This window comes from Anoplopoma fimbria, chromosome 16 (genome assembly GCF_027596085.1).
Source record: "Anoplopoma fimbria isolate UVic2021 breed Golden Eagle Sablefish chromosome 16, Afim_UVic_2022, whole genome shotgun sequence".
NCBI lineage: Eukaryota > Metazoa > Chordata > Actinopteri > Perciformes > Anoplopomatidae > Anoplopoma > Anoplopoma fimbria.
This window is the reverse complement of record NC_072464.1, coordinates 25,060,892-25,086,086: the sequence shown is the minus strand read 5'-3', so window position 1 is coordinate 25,086,086 and position 25,195 is coordinate 25,060,892. Positions and strand designations below refer to the sequence as shown.

The following is a 25,195-nucleotide window of genomic DNA, read 5'->3' as shown; positions in this document are numbered from 1 at the left end:
GTTAGGAAACCTCCCTTAGTACATATTTTAAATATGAATGACCTCTAATAACCTGTATTTTTGAAGTACTGTGCACTTCTTTAGCCCCAGATCTTTTTCTCCGTATCCTCTGAAGCTGCAGAACGAGTTCCTCTGGTTCTTAGACTGAATGACATGTCGACTCTCTGAATAAATGACGGTTTAACATATAAAGAACGTCTTTTCTTCAAGATCTTCCTCGTTACCAGTGTTTTGGTTCATTCTGTTAAAAAGAAGAAGTTCTAGAGAACACGCAGAACTTTGTCTCTGTTCTAGAGAACACGCAGAACTTTGTCTCTGTTCTAGAGAACACGCAGAACTTTGTCTCTGTTCTAGAGAACACGTAGAACTTTGTCTCTGTTGTAGAGAACACACAGAACTTTGTCTCTGTTGTAGAGAACACGTAGAACTTTGTCTCTGTTCTAGAGAACACGCAGAACTTTGTCTCTGTTCTAGAGAACACGTAGAACTTTGTCTCTGTTGTAGAGAACACGTAGAACTTTGTCTCTGTTGTAGAGAACACGCAGAACTTTGTCTCTGTTGTAGAGAACACGCAGAACTTTGTCTCTGTTCTAGAGAACACGTAGAACTTTGTCTCTGTTCTCTTTGTCTCTGTTGTAGAGAACACGTCTCAGAACTTTGTCTCTGTTGTCTCTGTTGTAGAGAACACGTAGAACTTTGTCTCTGTTGTAGAGAACACGCAGAACTTTGTCTCTGTTGTAGAGAACACGTAGAACTTTGTCTCTGTTCTAGAGAACACGTAGAACTTTGTCTCTGTTGTAGAGAACACGCAGAACTTTGTCTCAGAGAACACTAGAACTTTGTCTCTGTTCTGTCTCTGTTGTAGAGAGAGAAACACTTTGTCTCTGTTGTAGAGAACACGCAGAACTTTGTCTCTGTTCTAGAGAACACGCAGAACTTTGTCTCAGAGAACACGTAGAACTTTGTCTCAGAGAACACGTAGAACTTTGTCTCTGTTCTAGAGAACACGTAGAACTTTGTCTCTGGATGTTGATCTGATCTGTTCTCCAGACTTCCTCCTCATGTGGAAACCCTCTCTGTGCTGATTGGTCGGCGATGACATCACCTCTGCAGGAGGAGGAGGCGTCGCCATGACAACCTGTCGGGGTTTCCCTCCTCAGACCTTCAGCTGTGAGGAGAGACTCAGTGACGTCATCCTGAGTTTAACATCTTTATTCAGACCTTCAATGAGAGGAAGGTTTGTTTTTTAAATGTGTTCAGATCAAAGGTCACCACCAGAGGGCAGCACCGTGCTGCGTTCAAAGACCTCACAGTCTGAATAAAAACTTTATTACAAGAACATGTCCATAATGTAAACATCATGAAGACAGGCCTGCTGTTGTATTTGTTTTTATTATTATTTAAATATGTTGAATCCTGTTCCTCCGTTGACCTGGAGGTTTATTTAGTGGCACTTTTAAAACTCATCTTGTTTTTTAATGTTATCATCAACATGTTATGTATTTCTGATTTTTTTCATTTATCAGCAATTATTCATTTGAATGAAATTATTATTAGTTTGTTTAACCGGTTGTATTTTTAGAAATATAATAAATGAAGTGACTCACATGTGTTTTATAGATGTAGAGAAGCTTTAAATAAACCTTTAACTTCTATCTGGGTGGTTTGTGTTCCTGTTTTCCTCCTAAACTACAGATTGTAAAATAACAGATTCATCTCGATCACCTCTCAGATTGAATGTTTGCTGTTGTTGTTTTTTTTTATTCCAAACTGATGAATGTGAATTCAGATTGTATTGTATTTTAGTAGAGACACATTAAACACAGCACCTTTAAGCTGCTTCTCATTAACTGTTCTCTGTATCAATAAAGTTTATTATATTCTCATACAATTCAGAACAGTTCAATCAACACTTTAGAATGCATAAAATGGAGAATCAAGGTGTGAACGTCTCCTAAAAGCAGACATGATGAAGGAACCGTTTATTGATTAGTGTCTCTGTGATCTGATTGGTCCTTAACATCCACATTTAACCTACAGGAAACAAAAACAACGTTCACCAAGGAAAGATGTGAAGGAAGCAGAGTGAGTCCTCAACGACACCTCAGATGTAGAACTCCTCCTCCTCCTGCTCCTGCTCCTCCTCCTGCTCCTCCTCCTCCTCCTGCTCCTCCTCCTCCACCGGAGCACTGATGACGCTGCAGCTGTCTGATTGGTTCACGGAGCCGTCGCTAAGAGACGGAGCAGCACTCACACCGCCGAGGAAACACGACCCGAACAAGGTGCAGGCAGAGCTGTTTGGGATGCGGCCCAGCGTGGCGGCTCTGTCAGCGACCTCCAGAGACGGACCGATGTCCTCGGGCGGCGCCGATAACGGGCGTGAAGTCTGCGGCAGGCTGGACCTGACGTAGGCCGACACCACGCTGAGGTCCACGCTGCCCAGAGGACTCACTTTGTCCCCCGTGTCCACGTCCGTCTCCTCCGCCCCGATCAGAGCGTCCAGGTTCAGACGGAAGGGCGGGACGAGGGAGGAGCTCCGGTGGAGGGAGGAGCTCCGGTGATGGGGGGAGGGGGAGAGGCCGGGGAGGAGCAGGCGGAGCGGGAGGAGCTGGGCGAGCCCCACTGAGGCCTCCAGGTGGTCCACTGGTCCTGCTGGTCCTGCTGGTCCTCGCAGGCCTCAGGGTGCTGGGCTCTGGGTCGGGTCGTGGACCGGTGGTGGTGCTGGTGGTGTCGGCGGTTCCTGTAGGAGGCGGCGCTGCGGAGGAAGGTGGACGGAGCCGAGACGGACTCGGAGACGGAGGACGATACGAAGACGGGATCCGGTCTGAAGAGAGACCCTCGGACCTGAACGGGACGGAGAGACAAAGAATCAGGAAACAAACCAGAAGCTTCACTGGAACTAAGATGCAAAAGAGACAATATCTTATTTATGATTTAACATAAAAAAACACACATAATTAATAATAAATTACACTGCAAAGATATCTCAAGACATTTAGTTTGAACTTTGACCTTTGAAATCATTTGATTTGTGTTTGTAGATGTGAGAGAGCACAGCAGCTTCTTAAAGGAACAGTGTGTGAGGTTAGTGACATCTAGTGGTGAGGTTTGGTAGTTCATCAACACGTCTCAGAGTGTTGATGAACTACGGTGGCCTTCAGGTGCAGACAGATATCTTTATGATATTATTACTACAAGGAGCAACTCTTATCAATACTCGGTTCTTCATGAATAAATTATTGCTTTTAAGAACATAAATAGAATTTTATAAACAAATAAACAGGATTAGAAATGATTTATAATTAATATATAACGAGATATTGTTTCTAGAGCAGCAACAGTAATGTTTACTAAAGCAAAGTCACTTCATAAAGTCATTAATATATCACTGGAACCAAATGTATAATGTCAATGAAATAAACGAGCGAAATTTATAAATAAAAATAATCAATAAAGAACACAGAGTCAGTATGAGTCTCTCCTCCTGTCTTACTGTCGTTCTGTTTACAAGAACATTTCATCAAATTCCTTTAGAAATCCGTTTACAGATTAAGTTTGTCCGTTCTGGGCTGCCGTAGAAACATGGCGGACTCTGTGAAAGTTGTCCTGCTCCCTATTTAAATATAAAGTTATTTTTCTAAACTAAATGAAACTCAACTATTCTTAGTTTCAGGTGATAAAACAGAGTTATGGATATTATATTCCATTCCTGCCTATAAATATCACGTTCAAGGACTTCTCACGCTCTTCACGTGACGTTCAGGCAGTAAAGTGAAGGATGAAGAGGTACGAGGGTTTATAAAACCCCTCCAGGTCTCTGTTCTCAGCAGCTGGAGGACTCATCATGTGGGTCACACCTCCAGACACAGAAACCTCTTCAGGTCTGGAGGAGACCCCCCCCCTCTGGTCTCTGGTCCTGATAGGTTCTCCATGTTTCTGTTCTCTGCTCCGTCATACCGCGGTTCAAAACCAAACAGCAGTAAGTTTCCAGATGTTCATGTTCAAAAACATTAAATATCATAAAGAACCAGAGATGAACTGGGTTTTACCTCAAGACGGACTAGAGACGGAGCAGGAAACGTCTGTATTTCTGACATTTAGGAACATTCTCTCTATCATGATGGGCTGAAATGAAACACTTATACAGTAAATGTAACTTCAGATTCATTATCCGGAATTTAAGGACGAATGTAAACAGAAAAAATATAAAACTTACTATTCTACTATCACAAAAAAGAGCATAAAAAGTTCTGACTAGAGAGCTCGTTAAGCATGAAGCTCGTTTAGCATGAAGCTCGTTTAGCATGTAGCTCGTTAAGCATGAAGCTTGTTTAGCATGAAGCTCGTTTAGCATGAAGCTTGTTTAGCATGTAGCTCGTTAAGCATGAAGCTCGTTTAGCATGTAGCTCGTTAAGCATGAAGCTCGTTAAGCATGAAGCTCGTTTAGCAGGTAGCTCCTGTTTGTCCCGTTGGCCAACAATCATCTCTGATTATCTGCTGATAGTTTTGCTTCCTGTTATGATGAGCTTTCTCATGAGTGTGAGAAAGTGAAATGTTTCATTTTATATTTTTAAGACAAAGTGTTAAGAGGTTTATCTCATCAGAGAGTTCTGTTAATACCAGACGACAACCTCCAGTTCTTTAAAGTGAAGTCAGAGCTTCCTGTGTTAAAGCTGCATTCTCTCTCCTGTCCACCAGGGGGCGACTCCTCTGGTTGTATAGAAGTCTATGAGAAAATGACTCTACTTCTCTCTTGATTTATTCCCTCAGTAAACATTGTAAACATGAGTTTATGGTCTCAATCTCTAGTTTCAAGTCTTCTTCAATACAGCATGATGTTCATTTAGTAAATGATGCTCCATTTAGAGTCAAACAGACCATAAAGCAGGGGATGCTTTAGGGCGGGGCTACACACTGATTGACAGGTCCACACCAGAGACGTATATGGCGTCTCTACGTCACTCCTCCTCAGTCCAAATATGGTCACTTCCTGTTCACTGGTTGCTAAAAATAAATCTTCAAACGTCTTTTGTTTGGTTACTTATCATTGTGTTATAAAAGTTGTTTGTGTGGAACTCTGTTCGGGTTCTAAGCTGTAAAAAGTGAAGTTTAAAGAACACAGTGAGGGTTGACCACAGGAGGAACGTGACCGCGGCTGGAAAAAGGAGGGAAATTAAATTTATTTAAAGGGCGTCGCCGTCCTTCTGTCCTTCTGTCCTGAACAGATTAGTAGAAGTCTCTTCAGAGTAGAAACTGGAATGTTTAGTGGATGGAAACGTAGTCGTAGGGTTTGTTTGAGACGAGAACAAAGCCTGTGTTTCCTTAATAACACCCTCTGTCTCTGTTTATCCTCTGTCCTCTGTCTCTGTCCTCTGTCTCCGTCCTATGTCTCTGTTTGTCCTCTGTTTATCCTCTGTCCTCTGTCTCTGTCCGAGACATGTCTCTGTTCTGTCCGTCTGCATACTGTTTCTGTTCTGTGTCCCAGACTCTGGCAGAATGTGTCTGTCTGCTGTTTGTGTGTGATTTAAAATGTAATGACACTGTGTGTGTGTGTGTGTGTGTGTGTGTGTGTCAGAAAGTGTGTGTGTGTGTGTGTGTGTGTGTCTGTGTCTGTGTCTGTGTGTGTGTGTGTGTGTGTGTGTGTGTGTGTGTGTGTGTGTGTGTGTTTACTGAATCTCTGTGTGTATGTGTGTGTGTGTGTGTGTGTGTGTGTGTGTGTGTTTACTGAATCTCTGTGTGTGTGTGTGTGTGTGTGTGTGTGTGTGTGTGTGTGTGTTTACTGAATCTCTGTGTGTGTGTGTGTGTGTGTGTGTGTGTGTGTGTGTGTGTGTGTGTGTGTGTGTGTGTGAGTGTGTGTGTCTCTTTGGTGGAAGCTTGTCTGCTAACAGGACACGTCCAGTTCTCCATGAGGACAACGACGGTGCGATGCTGGCGAGCAGCCGCAGCAGGGGGTTCTGGGTAATGAGGCTGTTGACGTGGCGATGGTCAGACCCTTTGCTCTCATGTTTGGGATGAGCCGGCTCGGTCAGATCTGACCTCGTGAGGATGAAACACAGTAATCCTCAACTACTCACTGCTGAAGAAGATTACTGATCTAAAGCGGAGGTTTAATCTGCTGAGCAGTTTGCTGGTTTTCCAGAGAATGTTTCTATCAAAAGATGAAACTAAAGCTTTGATAACTTCTGAACATTTCAAGCAGAAAACAACACGCATTCCCTCGTTGTAGCCTGTGAAGTGTGAAGATTTACTTGTCATAAAAGGTGGGATAGTTTACTGAATATGAAACTTGGAAGCTGTAACGCTAACGGCTGCTGACTGTAGCTTCATGTTCATTTCTCACTTTCATTTCCGTCTGTTTCACACTGTTTCCAGTCTTTGTGCTAAGCTAAGCTAACAGCTGCTTCCTTCATATTTAACCTGTTTTTCAGACCCTGATGTGACCTCTGGTCTTCCTGTTGACCCCTTCTTTGCCTCACGGACACGCTGTGGTGCGTTCAGGGTGTGTCGGTGCAGAGGAGCTCTGACTTCAGGCCAGCTGGCAGCTTAGCTTCATGCATATGCTCCTTTGTTTACAGCAGGTTAGCTTATTGTTTCCCTCGGTTCCAATCCCAGTAATGGACTGCTGCTTAATCGGCTTCAACTCTCAGAACTACTTATCTGCCTCGACACACAACCCTCTGAAAGTGATACCAAACCAGTACCATGCTGTGTGTGTGTGTGTGTGTGTGTGTGTGTGTGTGTGTGTGTGTGTGTGTGTGTGTGTGTGCGATCATTGAGAACCAGTTAAATGTGTTCATGTGACCTTTTTACAGTCTGGATGATGATGATGATGATGATGATGAAGATGATGATGATGGATACGTGTGCTTTCTGCTTTTCTTGTTCTGCATTGAGACTATGTGACTTTTTCTTTTTCCTTGTACGCTCTTATAGAAACAGATTGTAGACGGTGCATTAAACCGTCCTGCTTTCAGTCTTTTCTTTCTTTTGTCCTCTAACTTTCTGTTTCTGACGGAGAAAGCTGAAGATAAAATACTGACAGATTTGTCTTGATTCAGAGAAACTGAGAAAAAAACAACTTGACTTTTATCTTTATGTTTCAGGATGAATTGCTTTAGAAAAGGCAATTAAAATCATTGTTGGTTGGTTCATGGGATAACTTTCTATCAAATGTAATGAAATCGATGGCTGCCTCGGTGTGTTGGTGGGCATTGTTTGCATTGTTTGTATTGTTAATTTAATAACAGACTTAACGTACTTTTAATTTGTTTGTTTGTCATTTTTTATCATCGATTTATTTCCTATATTAATTTGCAAAATATACAGTTTTTCATCGTTTTTTTCTAATAAGATAAAGTTTTTACTCGGTTCATCTCACTTCAGTCCATTTCTAAAACTTTCATAGTTAAACTGTGTGATTAATCATTTTTTATATCCTAAATGCTCCTTAACTGCTGATTTAAGGTGTTGTCTTCTTCTGAAATGTTTCCAGCAACACTTCAGGTGAGACGAACGACACGAAACAACCCGACAGACAAACAACGTGACTCAATGCAGGAAACACAACTCCAGAAATATCGTAAAGAAATCTTATAGTCGTGAAACCCTGATTCCGAATGAACAGTTTGTATGGAGAGGATTGATACTTTGTGTTCGTGTAAGGATACAATATTGTCACCAAAACACCGCGATACAATGCTCCTCTCCTGTAGGACCACCAGAGGGCGCTCTCACCTGCAGCAGGATCTTGTTTCCGTCGTAGTCCTCCGTCTGCCAGCGGACCTCGCTGATCGGGCTGCAGGTGTGAGGCAGCAGCGGCACCAGCGTCCCGACATCTCGGACCCTCACCTCCATCACGGCCGACTCCATCACCGCGGGACTCTGACCTCGCAGGAGCCTCTTGAAGGACAACTGGATCTCCATCTCCGGGTTGGAGTAAACCACGAAGAAGCAGAAGTCCTCCTTCTTCTGCGCCGGCCTGCGCTGCAGCAGCAGCCTGTAGAGCCGCACCATGTCCACGTAGTTCTCGTGTCGGCAGTAAACGGTGAAGCGCACGATCTCCTTCCCGTAGTGGACCTGACGCACGGCCCACAGCGGCGTGCCGGCGGACAGCGTGAAGAAGTCCTGGCTGCAGGGCGACAGCGGCAACATCCGGCGGCCATTGCTGACCTTCTCGGTGTGGTGGTAGCGCCACGGCGGCCGCTGCAGAGTGCGGTGCAGCATCAGGATCTGCTCCTCGCCGCCGTGCGCCTCCTGGAGGAAGACGATGACCGCCAGGGCCGGCTGGCCGCCGCCGACCGGGCCGCCGTTCTGATGGCGTTTGGGCCGGGAGACGGAGGCCCGCTCTGAGACCCGGAAGAGCTGCAGCTCAGGATGGACCCACGACAGAACGCCATCGGCAGCACGCTGCAGAGACTTCCCCTGACCGGGGTCAGCGATGAGGTGGACGCAGACGAGGAACGGGTCCTGGAGCTCGCCCATCGATAACTCACCTCCACAAACAACAAACATCAAGACGAGACGATGGAGACAAAGAGATGAAAGTATAATCAGCTGGTTCAGAGAAAGAAACACAATGTTCTTCAGCATTTCATGTTTCAATGTTTTTAAAATGATTCCTTTCTTCTTCATATGTGCATGTCTCCTGAAGTATGGACGAGTATTAAAATAATATTGTGATCAAAGTTAATCCACAATGAACAGAATAATCTTTGGGTTTCTTTTCTTTGTTTACATCTTTGTTCAATTTCCTTTCCTCCTTCTCCACTTCTCTCCACATCTAAGGCTTTGTTTATACTCTGACTTGGCAGGGTAGTGCGAGCTCCCAGCATGCACTGAGGCGTTTATACTCAACGAGCTGTTTGTTGCATTATTCTCTAGAAACACCAGAGAGCGTACAAACAAAATGAACTGTGAAGAATCAAGAAGACAACAAGTGTAACCGTCAAAACACCATAAACCAGACCCCATAATGAAGAGGAGGGGTTGTTATTATCTGTAAACTCATATCTCATATTCATAAACTACTTTATTACCTTCATACAAGGCCTGTAAGGCAAGAAGTCAAGTAATGAATGTATTATAAAGAAACTAAGGTTGAATATCCTGTAAACTATTTAGTTTGGCTGCTAAATATTTACTCAAATGTAGATTTTTAAGCTTTTAAGCTTCTAAAAATGAATTGACCTTCTTTGTAAAATGTTAAAGTGTTTTTATCATCAACTATTTCTGACAAAAGCTCTGATCATCAAAATACAAAAATTCAGATGTGCAAACCAAACGCTGCGACCACTTGCAGACCCCGTCGTGCACAAACATGATGACGTCATTTCCACCTCAGCGGGTAAAGACCAGGCTTCACTCCCGTGTTTACCCCCCCCCCCCCTCCTGCAGACCCATGTGGAGCAGCTCCTCTGCGGAGGCTCATTAGTGCCATTAGGAGGTCATTACTGAAGCCCAGAGGAATGTTCCAGACCGCAGCGGGAGCGATGCATTCAGGTGCAGCCTCCCCGTGAACCCCTGAACGCCTCTTCTGAAACTACGCTCATATTTAGTGTTTTTTATTCCTGCGTGTTCGGACTCTCAGCGTATCTCCTCATCTCACGGCCTTTATCTGACGCTCTCGGGGGACACGTCCCATTTCGTTGGAGCTTTGAGGCCGTTTGGGGAAACAAACAGTGTTCTTGTTCCACAGACCAGCGTTCGGCTGAAGCCAGAGTCGCTCTGTGAAACAGAGACGGGTTCGGTCTCATGAGTCCCGCTGGCCTTTAGCAGAATGAACAGGTTCTAGTTGACCAGAGAGGTGACGTAAATGTTGAGATCAGGTTACGAGGAAACGTTGGTGGTCGTTAGAGTCCAGAGAGACACACGGGACGCTTCACGCTTCAAATAGATGAGATATTTCAGGTTCAGCGCAAATTTCTTAGTTTTTTATACATAATATTTATTTTTGGGTGTAAAATAAATCACTAGAATGTTTCTACATGAAGTTTCATTGTTAAATTTGGTTTACAGGAGGGTAAGGAATGGAAACAAGCTGAGACTAGCAGGACGCTCCACCAAGTGAAGAATTATCTCCAAAAATAAAATGATGAAATCCATAATAAAGTGGGTTCTTCATTGGTCCATGCTTCACCCTTTCACATAGCTTCATTAGAAACGGACGAGTTATTGCAGGTTAACTGGTGAAACATAAAACGGGCCGGTTTTAAACAAACGTTCTCATTTTACAGCTAAAAGTTACAAAAATATGTTTCTGAAAATGTTTTAGGTGAGAAATGAGCAAAGCAATAACAGAATATTGATTCATATTTGATCAATGTGCATAGTTAGACTGTGATCTGAGTTTCATCGTTGCTGCTTTGCGATGGACTTTGATTGCTTTGTCAAATCTAGATATGTGGAATCACTAGTCAGCGATTCATCGTATCCATCCAGAGAAAACTAATAGGATCCATCAGTTTCACATATGTTAACAGATTTAATGTATCTCCATCTACAGACCAACAAGATGAACATGTTGGACTGATGGCAGCAAAACTAAGTTCATGTTTAAAGACCCCAAGTTTATATTTCTGGACTGTTTTTAAAGAAAATCAGAATGTTAGTATTTCCAGGCTGCAGACCTTTAAGAATCTACAGTGTTTTTATTTATTGATGGAATTTAACCATCAATTAAAACAACTAGCACCTCATTTATAACCTCGATTCAGAGAAGAAAGGAGGAGGAATCCCTCTTCCTCAACAAACAGAGCAATAATAGATAATTAATCACTATATGGAAGATCAGGATGCTTTCTGCAAGAACAACGGGAAATGAGTAAGATATGACTTACAACTTCAGTTACTTTAAATTGTTACAAACTAAACCTAAATAGATTCAATAAGGTGATTAAATATCAGATACACAATCAATTTAAATGCAATTAACAACCCTAAACAATGAACACTAAGTGTCCTTGTGTGGCTGAAGGGATTAATACAGCAGGATCAAGAACACACACACACACACACACACACACACACACACACACACACACACACACACACACACACACACACACACACACACACACACACACACACACACACACACACTGATCCCATTAGAATCAGTGTGTGTCTCTCTGACATGGAGCTGCCTCAGAGAGCAAACAGAAGGATGAGGAGATCTCACAGCACCTCCGTCACACAGAAACACTCTGACCTCTTAACTCCTCTTAAACACTGAATACATTTACAGACACATTAATATTACACTATTATTTAGAATATGACAATAATCTTAATTTAATCTGGTTCATCCAAACATGAAACATATTCAGGTTGGATATTCTAAATTATTCTGAATTGATCATGTTATATATATATATATATATATATACGGTCCAACAAGTCCTCCACCTCTGGAACTCTTTGATAAAAACACAGTTTATCTCCTGATGTTCCACTTTTACACATCTAGACGTGATAAACGACGTGTTAGGACATCGACCCGACAAACACAGAAGAGAGAACGATGTTGACGTGGGATTCACTGATGATAAGGATGATGAAGATGATGATGAGGTCGCTTTATGTTAATCTGAATATGAACGGCTGCATGCAAAAGGGAATATTAGTGGAATATTTACTTTCATTAGTAATATATAAAGGCAAATAATGAATATTTAATGCATGTAAATGTAGTCAGTTCATTTCCAATTGTCTGGTAGGAGATGATAAAAGATCTAAAGTTCTTGTGAGTGTTTCAGTGAGATGACTTTAGGATTAAAGCAGATTGATTCAGGATCGAGGCCACAGGCACTCTGAGGTTCACACTGTTTATTTCTGTCTGATCGCATTAGAATCAGTGTTTAGTATCTGACATCTAACCACAGTGTGGAACACGTGGAGCGACTACGTCTAACATCCTACACGACCTCCAAGAACGCCAACATGTAACGGAACACGTTTAACTAAACCAGCTACACAAGTCAGTTTAGTTCAAGCTGACAAACGTTATAACAGACGTGAAAAACATCTTCATGTCCTGAGTTACTTTTACTTTGCGACTAACAAGAGTGACAAACGAATCGGAAGCAGACGTTGCTGGAGAGTTTCTGCAGAGGAAGATAAAACGTCAATACCTAAGCTTTATGTGGTCATAGTAGGGAAGGACAGAGGAGGGAAGGACAGAGGATGTGAGGGTGTAAGGACAGAGGATGTGAGGGTGTAAGGACAGAGGATGTGAGGGTGTAAGGACAGAGGATGTGAGGGTGTAAGGACAGGAGGAGGTGAGGGTGTAAGGACAGAGAGGAGGATGTGAGGGTCTAAGGACAGAGGATGGAGGGTGTAAGGACAGAGGATGGATGTAAGGACAGAGGATGTGGGTGTAAGGACAGAGGATGTGAGGGTGTAAGGACAGAGGATGTGAGGGGTAAGGACAGAGGATGACAGAGGATGGAGGGTGTAAGGACAGAGGATGTGAGGGTGTAAGGACAGAGGATGTGAGGGTGTAAGGACAGAGGATGTGAGGGTGTAAGGACAGAGGATGTGAGGGTGTAAGGACAGAGGATGTGAGGGTGTAAGGACAGAGGATGTGAGGGTGTAAGGACAGAGGATGTGAGGGTGTAAGGACAGAGGATGTGAGGGTCTAAGGACAGAGGATGTCTCATGTGTACAGATTGTAAAGCCCTCTGAGGCAAATTTGTAATTTGTGATTCTGGGCTATACAAAATAAACTGAATTGAATTGAATTGAATAGTAGCACTTTGTTGATAACCCACGATATTATTTAAAATGTTATCCATGTTATTATGAACAGGGAACTCTCTGGCTGGAGAGGAGGTGCATGAGTCCAACACACACTGATCCTTTGAAATAACAAGTCAATGTTGATTTATCTGTCACCTAACATTTTCGTACTAAACTACCAAACCACAATCTTTCTAACCTAACTAAGTAGTTTCCTGTGAAGACAAAAGTTTACTTTGAAAAGTCTGAGTTCATGTAACGAGCAGGATTTGACACGTGTTGATGGACTTTAGTAGAAAAACACACGAAAATGAGATGTAACTTTTCGTGAGATATCAAATGAACCGTTGAATGAAGATATGTTACTTACTATATGAAAAATACTTAGTTAGGTTTATGAAAAAATGGTTGTTTATGTTAAAATAACAACTGAAGACAAATACATCAACCTCTAGTTCACATGAGGAACCAACAGCCTCCACTCCATGTTTAGTGGATAAAATACGAGCTGATTTTTACGAACTACGGTGCATTCTTTTTTCCATCCTGCACAAATACAACAGACACAAAGGTTCCTCCTCGTAGGTTCGGTCTGATGCCGCTTCGTCCATCGAGGAGGTTTAATGAGAAGAATCCATTAGAGGTTCAGTCCTGACGAGGACTGAAGGGGATTGTGGGTAAAGCTCTGGAGGAGTGCGTCTCTAAGCTCTTAATCCACTCCAGTCCTCAAGCTGGAGCTGATGTTCTGACTCGACACATACACACACACACACACACACACACACACACACACACACATACACATACACACACACACACACACACACACACACACACACACACACACACACACACACACACACACACCAAATCAATGTTCCCGTTCACAGAGAGGCGTGTCTCGTCTCGTTCTCAGAGTTTTACCTTCGCTGGCAGCCGACGATGACGTGAGATAAAACAACACGCCTGCTGCACATATGAGAACGATTAGCAGAGAAAACTCAACCAAGGCCTCTGACGGCGTGTGTGTGTGTGTGTGTGTGTGTGTGTGTGTGTGTGTGTGTGTGTGTGTGTGTGTGTGTGTGTGTGTGTGTGTGTGTGTGTGTGTGTGTAGCTGCCCTCCGTGTAAGTCAAAACAACGGAGGGAGGAACTTTAAGAAGAGGGCCTCTCTTTATGTCGTCTGGTGAAAAAGAAAAAAGACTCAGACGTCGGTTTAACTGGTGCAGACAAATTAAAATGTAAAGTCTTATTAAAGTTATTAAAGTTCAGAGAAACTTTTTGTTATTTCTAAATGTTAAACAGAAGTTTAAGTCTGATTCAGGTTGAGCCTAATGAGCTTTTCTAACACTGATATCATCATCATAAAAATAAAACCGACAAACATTTACAGAGAAACATGATTCATTAGGTGTCACCTGATGAATATTCTCTCTCTTTTAGCTCTGTTTTTGGTCTCCACCACCTCCTGAGGGAAATATTCAACACAGTCTCACAACAGTTTGTGAAATAGTCACGAAATGTGATTCATTGGTTTCATGAACAGGGACTCAAATTGTCTGTTTTTGTCTTGTCGCTCTGCACGACTTCTTTTTCTGGACAACCTAACGGCCAGAAAATGAAAGTCTGGTGTAGAAAAAATATATAAATATATAAAGTGTGACCCACGTAGGTTTAGGCAACAAAATGAACCTTTAGGCAACTTAACAACAACATTTGGGAGCATGCGTTTTCAAACACCGTGTTGGTTTTCCTCGTGTTGAATGTCAAATGTGAAGATGTCGGTCATATTATCTGATCAGAGAATTGTTTTTGCTTTTGCTGTTTACATTCCTTATGATGCAAATTCAAAAGAAATGCACTGCAGGAATGAACTACTGTTTTAGTTTAGTTTGTCATGTGTTTGTTGTGTTGAAAATGAGCTACAACTGAATTTAGTTGTGCATCTCTGTGTTGCATAATGACAATAAATCCTTGAATCGTGAATATTAAATATATTACATTAGCTCTGGAAGTTGCATAGTCACGTGGATGTGTTTAATGTGTGTGTCCACCATGATAAAAGGATCCATATTGACCTTCCTTTGGCTTTGTTTTTGTGCTGAGTGACATGAAAATAAATCTGGTTTATGATCCTGTACGAGACATAGATTTCATTTTGTGACTTTTTAACGACCTGCCGTGACACTGTGCTGAAACATTATTACATCATATAATATTATTGCAGATTCAGCTGGTGATTCTCTGGAGGTTCATCGATCGACCTTTCTCACTTTGTCATTTGATACACCGGTGTTGTAAAAATATACATTCCAGACGCTTTAAAGGACAAACTTCTATACTTTTTTTATTTGTCATGAAAATGTAAATGTATCAACTAACACGTATCCTGACACATCTCCATTAAAGCTCATCAATGAGCCTCACTGTTTGACTCAATCCCACATCCAAGTACGCACTAGAGCCCCAAATGTGGATTAAGCCGTCGCTGAAAATAGTCCCCAACTAATTATATATTTACCAATGTTCAACCCTCTGAACCCCAAAGCCCGCCGTTGGGATGGAAGGGTTGTTTCATCTAAACGGTCGCCAAAAATACACCTTTTATCACAGATTTTCATCTTTCCAATTGTCCTTGAACACATCATGTGTGACAAACTCTTCCGTTAGAAAAAGCAACAAAAACGAAGCTTAAAATTGTGATATTTCATCAGAAACATTTTATTCTACATGTCTCATTTAAAATGTATAAACTGTTTGTTTTAACCAGATTCTGTAAAAAACCTTAAATTCTGAGCTCCTCAGTGAAACTATGAAATTATGATTGATTCTTCTGAGAGCAGAGAGGAGAGGCTGTTAAATGTAAATAGTTCAATACATGTAAAACATGTAAAGCTTCCTTTTTTGGTAAAACATTGGTAAAACTTGTGACCACAAAATTGGATATTTAGATTCTACTGTTTTCCTATTTTTGTGAAATAAATTATGAAGGAAATTCAATTTGAGTTTTTTTCTTTTATATATGATTTATGTCATTCTAACTGTGTTATTCTGCACTAAAGACATGTCTGAGTTCTCTCTACTTCTAGTCATGATTGTTCTGTTTCCATAGAGGAGCAGGACTTTTATTTTGAAGTGAAAAACAAGAAACTGAAAGAAACCTTAAACTGTTGAGGTTAGTAAAGTTTGCTAAAAACCACAGTGAACAGCTGTTAAAGTAAATAACTGTGTCTTCTCGAATCTTCATGTCTTCATGAGGAACCTGGTCTCTGAGTCTCTGAAGAGTCTGGAGTCAGATTAGGAACACATTGTTGGTTCTGGTTCTTTTGCTGACTTTAAATCAGTTCTCATGTGACGGCGTCTTTACAGTGAGAACAACGCCGACCTTTAAGGTTCAGAGGATCAAAGAGATCAGATCAAATGTGGAACCAGATCAGATCGGTTAAAACCGACTGGAGGAGACCGAAGACCTTCAACAGGTCTGGTTCAAGGTCATGAGGGTCATCAATAAGAGACAATGAACCCGATGAACCAAAACCACAATCACACATCTCACTGTGGAAGCATTCACCACTAATTAAAGACACACTCAGTAAGTCATGGACATGAACAACAAGACCGGCACATGAAGCTGCTTCAATTAAGCCGTCAACAAACTGCTGACTTCAGCATCTTCAGCCGAGGTCACGACCCCGTGTGTGTGTGTGTGTGTGTGTGTGTGTGTGTGTGTGTGTGTGTGTGTGTGTGTGTGTGTGTGTGTGTGTGTGTGTGTGTGTGTGTGTGCTGACATCCCTGTGAGCTGTTTGTCGTCTTTCTATCAGACGAGTGTGTCTTCTTCTGCAGAAACTCTCTGTGATGGTGAAAGCAGCTCAGATCACTTTAACAACAAGATGCTCTGAAGCTGATCGTGGAATAAAAATAAAAAACGCCCACCTCAAAAATATTAATTTAGAAAAAATATTTTATTAAATATGGTGATCTGAATAATTATCAAAATAATTGCAATGATCAATTTTACCATTATTTAAAAAAAATATATATATTTTTTTATTGCGTAGAAAAGTGAGTCAGAAGTGCAGACACACACACACACACATACGACCCTATGCATTTTACAAAGGAAGTGTGTGTGTGTGCGTTTGTGTCACTCTTATGTGTAATCAGTGAGTGAAGGGTGTCGAATGAGGTGAGGTAGTAATACGGGACACATTTCTATCCATGCATAAATACACCAATAAATAAATATATATATATATATATAAAAATAACAAAATACATCTTGGGAGGAGGAATAAGAGAGCAGGAGGGAGTATAACAGTGAGTGTATGTAATTAATGTGAGCCTCTCTGTATAAACGTCTGCACACTCTGTGTGGTGAAGTGTTCTGAGCTCATCGAAGCCTCTAGAATTAAAAACACTTCACCTTTTTAAAAAGAGAGCAGCTGCTCCCGACATAAAGACGGATTAAACTTAAATATAAAGACTCACTGCTGCTGCTTTAAAAGCATATAAAGACTACATATAATATAAAGACTACATATAAAGACTACATATAAAGACTACATATAAAGACTACATATAAAGACTACATATAAAGACTACATATAAAGACTACATATAAAGACTATATATAAAGACTACATATAAAGACTACATATAAAGACTACATATAAAGACTATATATAAAGACTATATATAAAGACTACATATAAAGACTATATATAAAGACTACATATAAAGACTATATATAAAGACTATATATAAAGACATATACTACATATATAAAGACTATATATAAAGACTACATATAAAGACTACATATAAAGACTACATATAAAGACTACATATAAAGACTACATATAAAGACTACATATAAAGACTACATATAAAGACTACATATAAAGACTACATATAACATTTATTATTAATATTATATATTATATTATGTGCCAGTGGTACAGTATGAATCTTGGACATCTGTTCCATTTTCCAAACTGGCTTCAGTCTGCAACACGACTAAAACTACACTGTAAATTCAATCTAATCTAATTAAATCTAATTTATTTATTCTTCAGCAGAACTGGTTCAGTGTCTGAAACAGACTCACGGTCTGTCTGAGACTATCTATGTTAATGAACTTTAACCAGCTGAAAGTGAACATTTTAGATTTGAAAAAAGTTTTTAACTATATAAAAGTCTATAATTAAATAAAAGTTTACTTTTTAGCTATATAAAAGTATTTTTACTAGATAAAAGTTGCTTTTTTGGCTGTATAAAAGACTTAAACTATATAAAAGTCTATTTTTTAACTGTTTTTTTTGCAGTTTAGTTAAACTTTGCTACAAAAGCTTCACATGAAGGATAAACTGTTGTTTCTAAGTAACAAAAGAGAAATGTTTGACCCTGAACCGGCCCAGAGGAGCTGCTCAGCAGTGAACAGTAACAGTCTCACTGCATTCTGCACCTCGTTGGAGGTTTAACATGAAACCCGTCTGTCTGCAGGAGGCTTACGGCCGGTCTGAGCTGGGGTCAAAGGTCAGGGGCCGAGACCACCTCTATAAACATGAGAACCTAAATATACTACCGAGGTGGCAGCAGACGAGGCTACGAGCATCTTTCTGTATGAACACACACACACACACACACACACACACACACACACACACACACACACACACACACACACACACACACACACACACACACACACACACACACACACACACACACACCCTTCTCTGTAATGTCCTCCCACAGCTGTTTGCTCCTGTCAGTTTCTTCTGTTTTCTTTCTATGTGAAGACAATAGTGGGCAGAAGATCATCTGATACAGGAAACAAGAGGTGTGTGTGTGTGTGTGTGTGTGTGTGTGTGTGTGTGTGTGTGTGTGTGTGTGTGTGTGTGTGTGTGTGTGTGTGTGGTCCTCTACTTCCTGGTTGGTGGGTGTGGTTCTGGTGGGATAACACAGCTTCCTGATTAATGAGTTAACATTGGATATAATCCTTCTATTGTGAAAGAAACCTGGCAACCAGACTGGTGAGAGGTCACGACCTCTGAGAGCACACAACTACACACACACACACACACACACACACACACACACACACACACACACACACACACACACACACACACACACACACACACACACACACTCAGCTCATGTTGAAACTGTAATGTGTGTTTGGCTTCATGATAAATACAATGAACTTCAACAACAACAGAATCAATAAATCATATTTCACATATTCACTTGGTAAGTACAATATAATTATTGATTAAAACAAGGATGAAACCCGCCAAAATAAAATCCAAATTGTAGTGAACCAAAGTTAGTGAATGTTTGTTAAGGTGGAAGTAGAAGACAACAGTAACCACAGAATCCTCCTTAAATCCAGATCCCTGAACACAACCCTCCCTGTGATAAAGCTGTGTTTGTGTTTGTGTTTGTGTTGGTTTACTTACTGCTGGATGAGGACAGAGGACTGTAGTCAGACCTGCAGAGGAGGAAGAGGAGGAGGAGGAGGAGGAGGAGGAGAGGAGGAGGAGGAGGAGGAGGAGGAGGAGGAGGAGGAGGAGGAGGAGACATGAAACAGGGAGAGGAGACAGGAGTTTATGTTACACTGTGAAGATAAATCACTCATATTACACATAAAGTTATAAACGGGAGATGAAACACGGGGACAAGTACTCTTTGTAGTACTACTACTGTGCTCTAGTACAATGTTCAGGTGCTAGTATTTCTACTTTATACTTGTACTACATTCCAGTTAATATATTGATATTATATCTGTATCTATATATACATGTATATATATAGATAGAGATATGACACTAGATATGGTCCATTTTGAATATCTTAGAAGTGTTTTCTTTTCCTGGTGCATTACAGTAGCGTTTTGTATTTATCAGACACTTTACCCACTTAGTCATTATATCCACATTATTGATTATTTATCACAAATCTCTTTGTGTAAATATTTTGTAAAAGCACCAAAAGTCAACCCCACAATATTATTGTAATATCGATATCGAGGTATTTGGTCTATTTTCTCCATATCTTCCAGAACTAATTCCATTATTTCAGAGGGATTTTTAATCACTAGTTACTAGTTAATTTGCACGTTAATATTCTACATCTTCTAAAACATGATGCATCTTCATCGAATAAACTAAGTAGTTAAAATGATCTTCATCTCAACCAGCCAAGATGCATTCAAGTATTCAGTAATAATCAGTACTTTTATTCTTTTGAAATATAAGAAAAAGTACATTGAAGAAAAAATATAGTGAAAAACATTTACTTGATTTCTGTTCAAGATTTCTTAAATCATATTACTTTACTTTAGTTAATTAAATAATTGAGTTTATTCAATATATGTTTAAAAAACGAACCCAACGACGACCTTTCCTTCTGAACATAACGAGGAGTTTGGTTTTACTTCACAACGTTAACCACAGAGTGACAGTGTGTCTGTATGTGACCAGCTGGGAACCAGAACGAGGCGTTCAATGACACGCAGAGTGGAGTGCTTTTTAGACGCCTTCACACTAGATCACACTGCCATCACGGTTAGCTTAGTTTAGCTTAGCTTAGCATGTCAGAGCTAATGATCCAACTCTTTGCTTGATTCCAAATCCTCCATCGTTCTTGCTCCTCTACTAATCATCTTTGAACAAGGAGGGAACCAGAGTTAGAGTTCTGTTAATCTGATCTCTGAGGATTAGAGAACAAACTCTGTTTTCTGTGATTAACACCAATATCTGTGATACGCATGTCCTCCTACCGAGGGCCTCCATGAAACCTCAGCTCACACTGAAACCACACAACCTGAGATTATTATTCCCACGGGAGTCAGCTGACACACACACACACACACACACACACACACACACACACACACACACACACACACACACACACACACACACACACACACACACTGTGACTAAACTAATAAAGCGTGTGGAGCTGCAGGACGACAGGAAACCGAGGAGAGAGTCTGTTTCCTGCAGCAGGAGGTTATCAATCTAACTAAGGGAGGCTTAAGAGGGGGGATGAAGAGGAGGTGACCAGAGAAGAAGAGCTGATGGGGTTCTGCAGAGCGGACAGAGACAAAAGACAGATATAAATCATAACTACTGGAAGCTAAAGGACGGAGAGAAATGAGTTTGTGGAAAAAGGATTCTAGGTGGAGGAGTCAGCGTGTTTTAATGAACCTCATGGGTGTGAGAGTTGGGAAAGACTCCACCAGTTAGTGTGTCGGCGGCGTTCCCAGTCCGGAAACCTCGCTTCATCTCCGTCCAATAAAGTCAAGAGGAGGCAGCAGGTCTGACTGCAGAAGAGAGACCTGACGGAGGTCTGAAGGACTCGTTAGAACCAAAGCATGTTTATAAGACGTGGACGTAGTCATGGGGACGTCTCTCATTGGTTTGTGAACTGATGTTTTGAGGCATCGAATTGGCATTAACGGCCGTCGCCATCTTGTTTTTTTGCAACCAGTGAACGGGAAGTGACCTGAGGGAACCCAACAGAAGGGATTAGAACTAGAACTATCTGTGAAAGGTCTCACCCAGATGAGGACTTACAGAGAACCCTCCTATGGTGTAATGGTTCTGGAGGTCCTATCCATTACCTTTTCACCTTCTCAGGGTACTAACAAGAACCCAGAGAGGGGTTCTACCCTTTCATATTCAAAGGATTTCATCTAAAACCCGCCCAGGGGGTTCTTAAAAACCCTTTAACACTCCAAGGGTTTCATCTAGAATTCACCCAGAAGGTTCTACTTAGAACCCTTTTATATTCCAAGGGTTTCATCTAGAACCCAACGAGAGGGTTCCAACAAAAAACATTTAACATTCTAAGGGTTTCATCTAGAATTCACCCAGAAGGTTCTTCCGAGAAGCCTTTTATATTTCATGGGTTTCATCTAGAACCCACACATCCAAAAAGGTTCTTAAAGGAACCCTTATTCTCACAAAGAACTTTTGTAAAACCCTTCATTCTAAAAATGGTTCTCAGAAGCACATGGTTCTGGGTAGAACCTCAGCTCCTTGCATAATAGTGATAAGTTGATAAGTTACGGCTAAAGGTGGTTCTTTAACGAGGTGGAGGATGAGACCTGATGGAGGTTCTCCTCTGGTCTCTGCCGTTAAAGTGTTCCCATAAAAACACATGATGTCGTTGGTTCCAGTTCACAGCCGATGAAACAGAAGGAGGTGAAGTTCTCATGTCGGATCACAAACTGACCTCGACCGCGGAGGAAATAAACGACCTTCTGTTTAATATTTGTTCTAGAGGCATAACACTGCGTCCATTCTTCAGCCTTCTATTGTTCATCTCAATATCTTCATTTTCTATCGTTTCATTCTATGTGTTTATTTTCATGCACCAATCAAAGAGTCAAACTCCTGAATGTGCAGACATTCACATCAATAAACCGTTTCTATAACCGTTTAATATTTCATAACTAGAAATGGTTGATATTGACTAAATGTATTGAACATTATCTGTATGTTAATATATATTTACTTAAGAACTCAAATTAACACATTTTAAAGGATAACTGGATCAAATATTTGTTTTAAAATCGTCACAGTAATAATTTCCAACAGTAACACTATAAATGTGTTATATGTATTTAAGATCGCATGCTATAACAGATTTAGGTCATTTAGACTTTTCTTTAATCCATATGACTCCTTGAGGAGGTTTATAATCATGTAAGGAAACAAAAATAGACACAAACTGGTCAAACTTTACTTATAAACTATCATCTGGTATTTATCGGCTCCATGTTCTAAACTAAATAACATCTAAAGAGACTTTCTACAAGTTAAAAGCTTCATTCAGACATAAAGAGTCGTCCTCAAGCTCTGCAGCAGAACACTACTAACTATTACAAACTCATGTCAGTGTCTTTAAAGGGGTTAAAGGTCACGTCTGCCTCTAAAACACAAAGAAACAGCCTTCACTACATGACCACATCCATCAGAGACATACCACAGCAGAGAGCGGAGCACATCTTTGTCTAAAGGCTGAAACAGAAGGAACAAGATGTTTATTTAACATAATAATCTCACTCCTCTATAATAATACACTCATAATAACACAATGTAGGAGCTCCAATGATGGACGTGTCACTTTCCCTCACACATCCACCCGTCTCACCCTGCTGCGTGTTCTTGTTTATCTGGAGGGTGAAGCTCTGGTGTCATTGTTTCCTCACTTTCAACCTTTACTGGTTTATATTCTGCACGCCTTCACATGAACACACGTCCTAAAGTCGTGTTTTAATACAAATACCTGGAATAAGAATGCGTGCTTTGTTTTCCATACCAATAAAAGTTGTCCAAACTGATTCAAACAGCATTCCTGCCTCATTTAAAGGCATAATAATGTCTCCACATGTCAGAGAGGATCCACTCACCCTCCAGTCTCGGCTCCTGAATCCACGCACTCATCTTCTGCGGAGCTTTTCTGCATCTCAGCGGCTCCGAGCAGCTCTCAGACGCATTGTTTCAGTCAGCCGGAGCATGAAGACACGGGGTCGCTGCCCAGAGGAGACGGAGGAGGAGGAGGAGAGGAGGAGGAGGAGGAGGAGGAGGAGGAGGAGGAGGAGGACGGAGGAGGAGGAGGAGGAGGAGAGAGAGGAGGAGGAGGGAGAGAGAGAGGAGGAGAGGAGAGGAGGAGGAGGAGGAGGAGGAGAGAGGAGGAGGAGGAGGAGGAGGGAGGAGAGGAGGAGGAGGAGGAGGAGGAGAGAGGAGCCGCTCTGTGTCTGCAGAGCTGCAGGAGGAGAGAGGAGAGAGGAGAGAGGAGGAGGAGGAGGAGGAGGAGGAGGAGAGAGGAGAGAGGAGGGGAGGAGGAGGAGGAGGAGAGAGGAGGAAGGAGCCGCTCTGTGGGCTGCAGGAGGAGAGAGGAGGAGGAGGAGAGAGGAGGAAGGAGGAGGAGGAGGAGGGAGGAGGAGGAGGAGGAGGAGGAGAGAGGAGGAGGGAGAGGAGAGAGAGGAGGAGGAGGAGGAGGCTCTGAGTCTGAGGAGGGAGGAGGAGGAGGAGGAGGAGGAGGAGGAGGAAGGAGCTCTGTGGCTGCAGGAGGAGAGAGGAGAGGAGAGAGGAGGAAGGAGCCGCTCTGTGTCTGCAGAGCTGCAGGAGGAGAGAGAGGAGGAGGAGGAGGAGGGAGAGGAGGAGAGGAGAGAGGGAGAGGGAGGAGGAGAGGAGGAGGAGAGAGGAGGAGCCGCTCTGTGTCTGCAGAGCTGCAGGAGGAGAGAGGAGGAGGAGGAGGACTGGAGGAGGAGGAGGAGGAGGAGAGAGGAGGAGAGAGGAGCCGCTCTGTGTCTGCAGGGCTGCAGGAGGAGGAGAGAGGAGGAGGAGGAGGAGAGGAGAGAGGAGAGAGGAGGGCTGAGGAGGAGAGAGGAGGAGGAGGAGGAGAGAGGAGAGAGGAGGAAGGAGCCGCTCTGTGTCTGCAGGGCTGCAGGAGGCTGGACTGCTGCTCTGCGTCAGCTGCGCTCCGCGGAGAGGCGTTCTGGGGCCGTAGGAAACCTGAGCACTGCAAGAGGAGCAGACATAAGCGAGAGGGATGGATCAGAAAGTAACAGGTTGATAGAGTAAAAATAGAAAACACACTAAAGGGAAATCAGTCAATTCATTATGAGATAAATCAAAGTTCAAAAAGTATTTTTTTTTATCTTGTTTGACTAAGTTATTATGCATTTAAAAAAGCTTTATATTGTTTTTGTTTTTTCTGCTTTTTCAAAAGTTATTATCTTGTTTTTAAAGGTATTATTTAGTTTGCTCAGGTTGTATTTTCTTTGTTTGTTTATTATCTCGTTTGTACATGTCATTATCTCTTTTTTAAATAATAGTTATTATCTTGTTTGTATACGTGATTATGTTTGCTTTTATTAGTTATTATCTATATTTAAAATGTATCAACTCAAGTCGTGGTATTTTTAAATTTAAGGGGCTCAGTATAATGTTGCTTTGCAAATTACAAAAAATAAGATTCAGTGAGTCCAATTTGTGAGTAATTCCAAAAAATGTAGATAGTTAAATTACAGATTAATATTTATATATTATTTTATCACAATTTAGTGACTTGACTGTAATAAGAATACTTGTTGAACTAGTATCCATGGATGGGGCTGGATGAGGTGTTACTGTTTTGGGTCTAATGTCTTTTTTTCCGAGCAGCACCTGAAGGCAACATTAGCAACGCGCTGCTTTGGCTCCATCAACAGGACGAATGACGTAATGCAGCGCGTCAGCTGTTCCTTCAGAATAAAACCACCAAAACAATTACATCCTCATACAAATATAAACTCATCTATTTATGAAATGAGATCATTCTTATTGGTAAATATCATGTATAGAAACATCAAACCCTCCTTTGTTTAGTTTATAGATTATTCCAATTTATTTTCCTCATGAATTAATAAATATATTCTTGTAAAATAGAAAGACAGAT

General features: G+C 41.5%; 1 protein-coding gene across 1 annotated transcript; it reads right to left on the bottom strand.

Moving 5' to 3' along the window:
- Nucleotides 1-1,755: 1,755 nt before the first annotated feature.
- On the bottom strand, nucleotides 1,756-23,232 carry LOC129104842 (protein FAM124A). The gene is given in 5 exon segments (XM_054615699.1): nucleotides 1,756-2,568; nucleotides 2,571-2,844; nucleotides 7,735-8,492; nucleotides 19,198-19,229; nucleotides 23,163-23,232. Coding segments are annotated over 5 exon segments (1,584 nt in total). The 5' UTR covers nucleotides 23,219-23,232; the 3' UTR covers nucleotides 1,756-2,104.
- Between the last annotated feature and the right edge of the window lie 1,963 nt (nucleotides 23,233-25,195).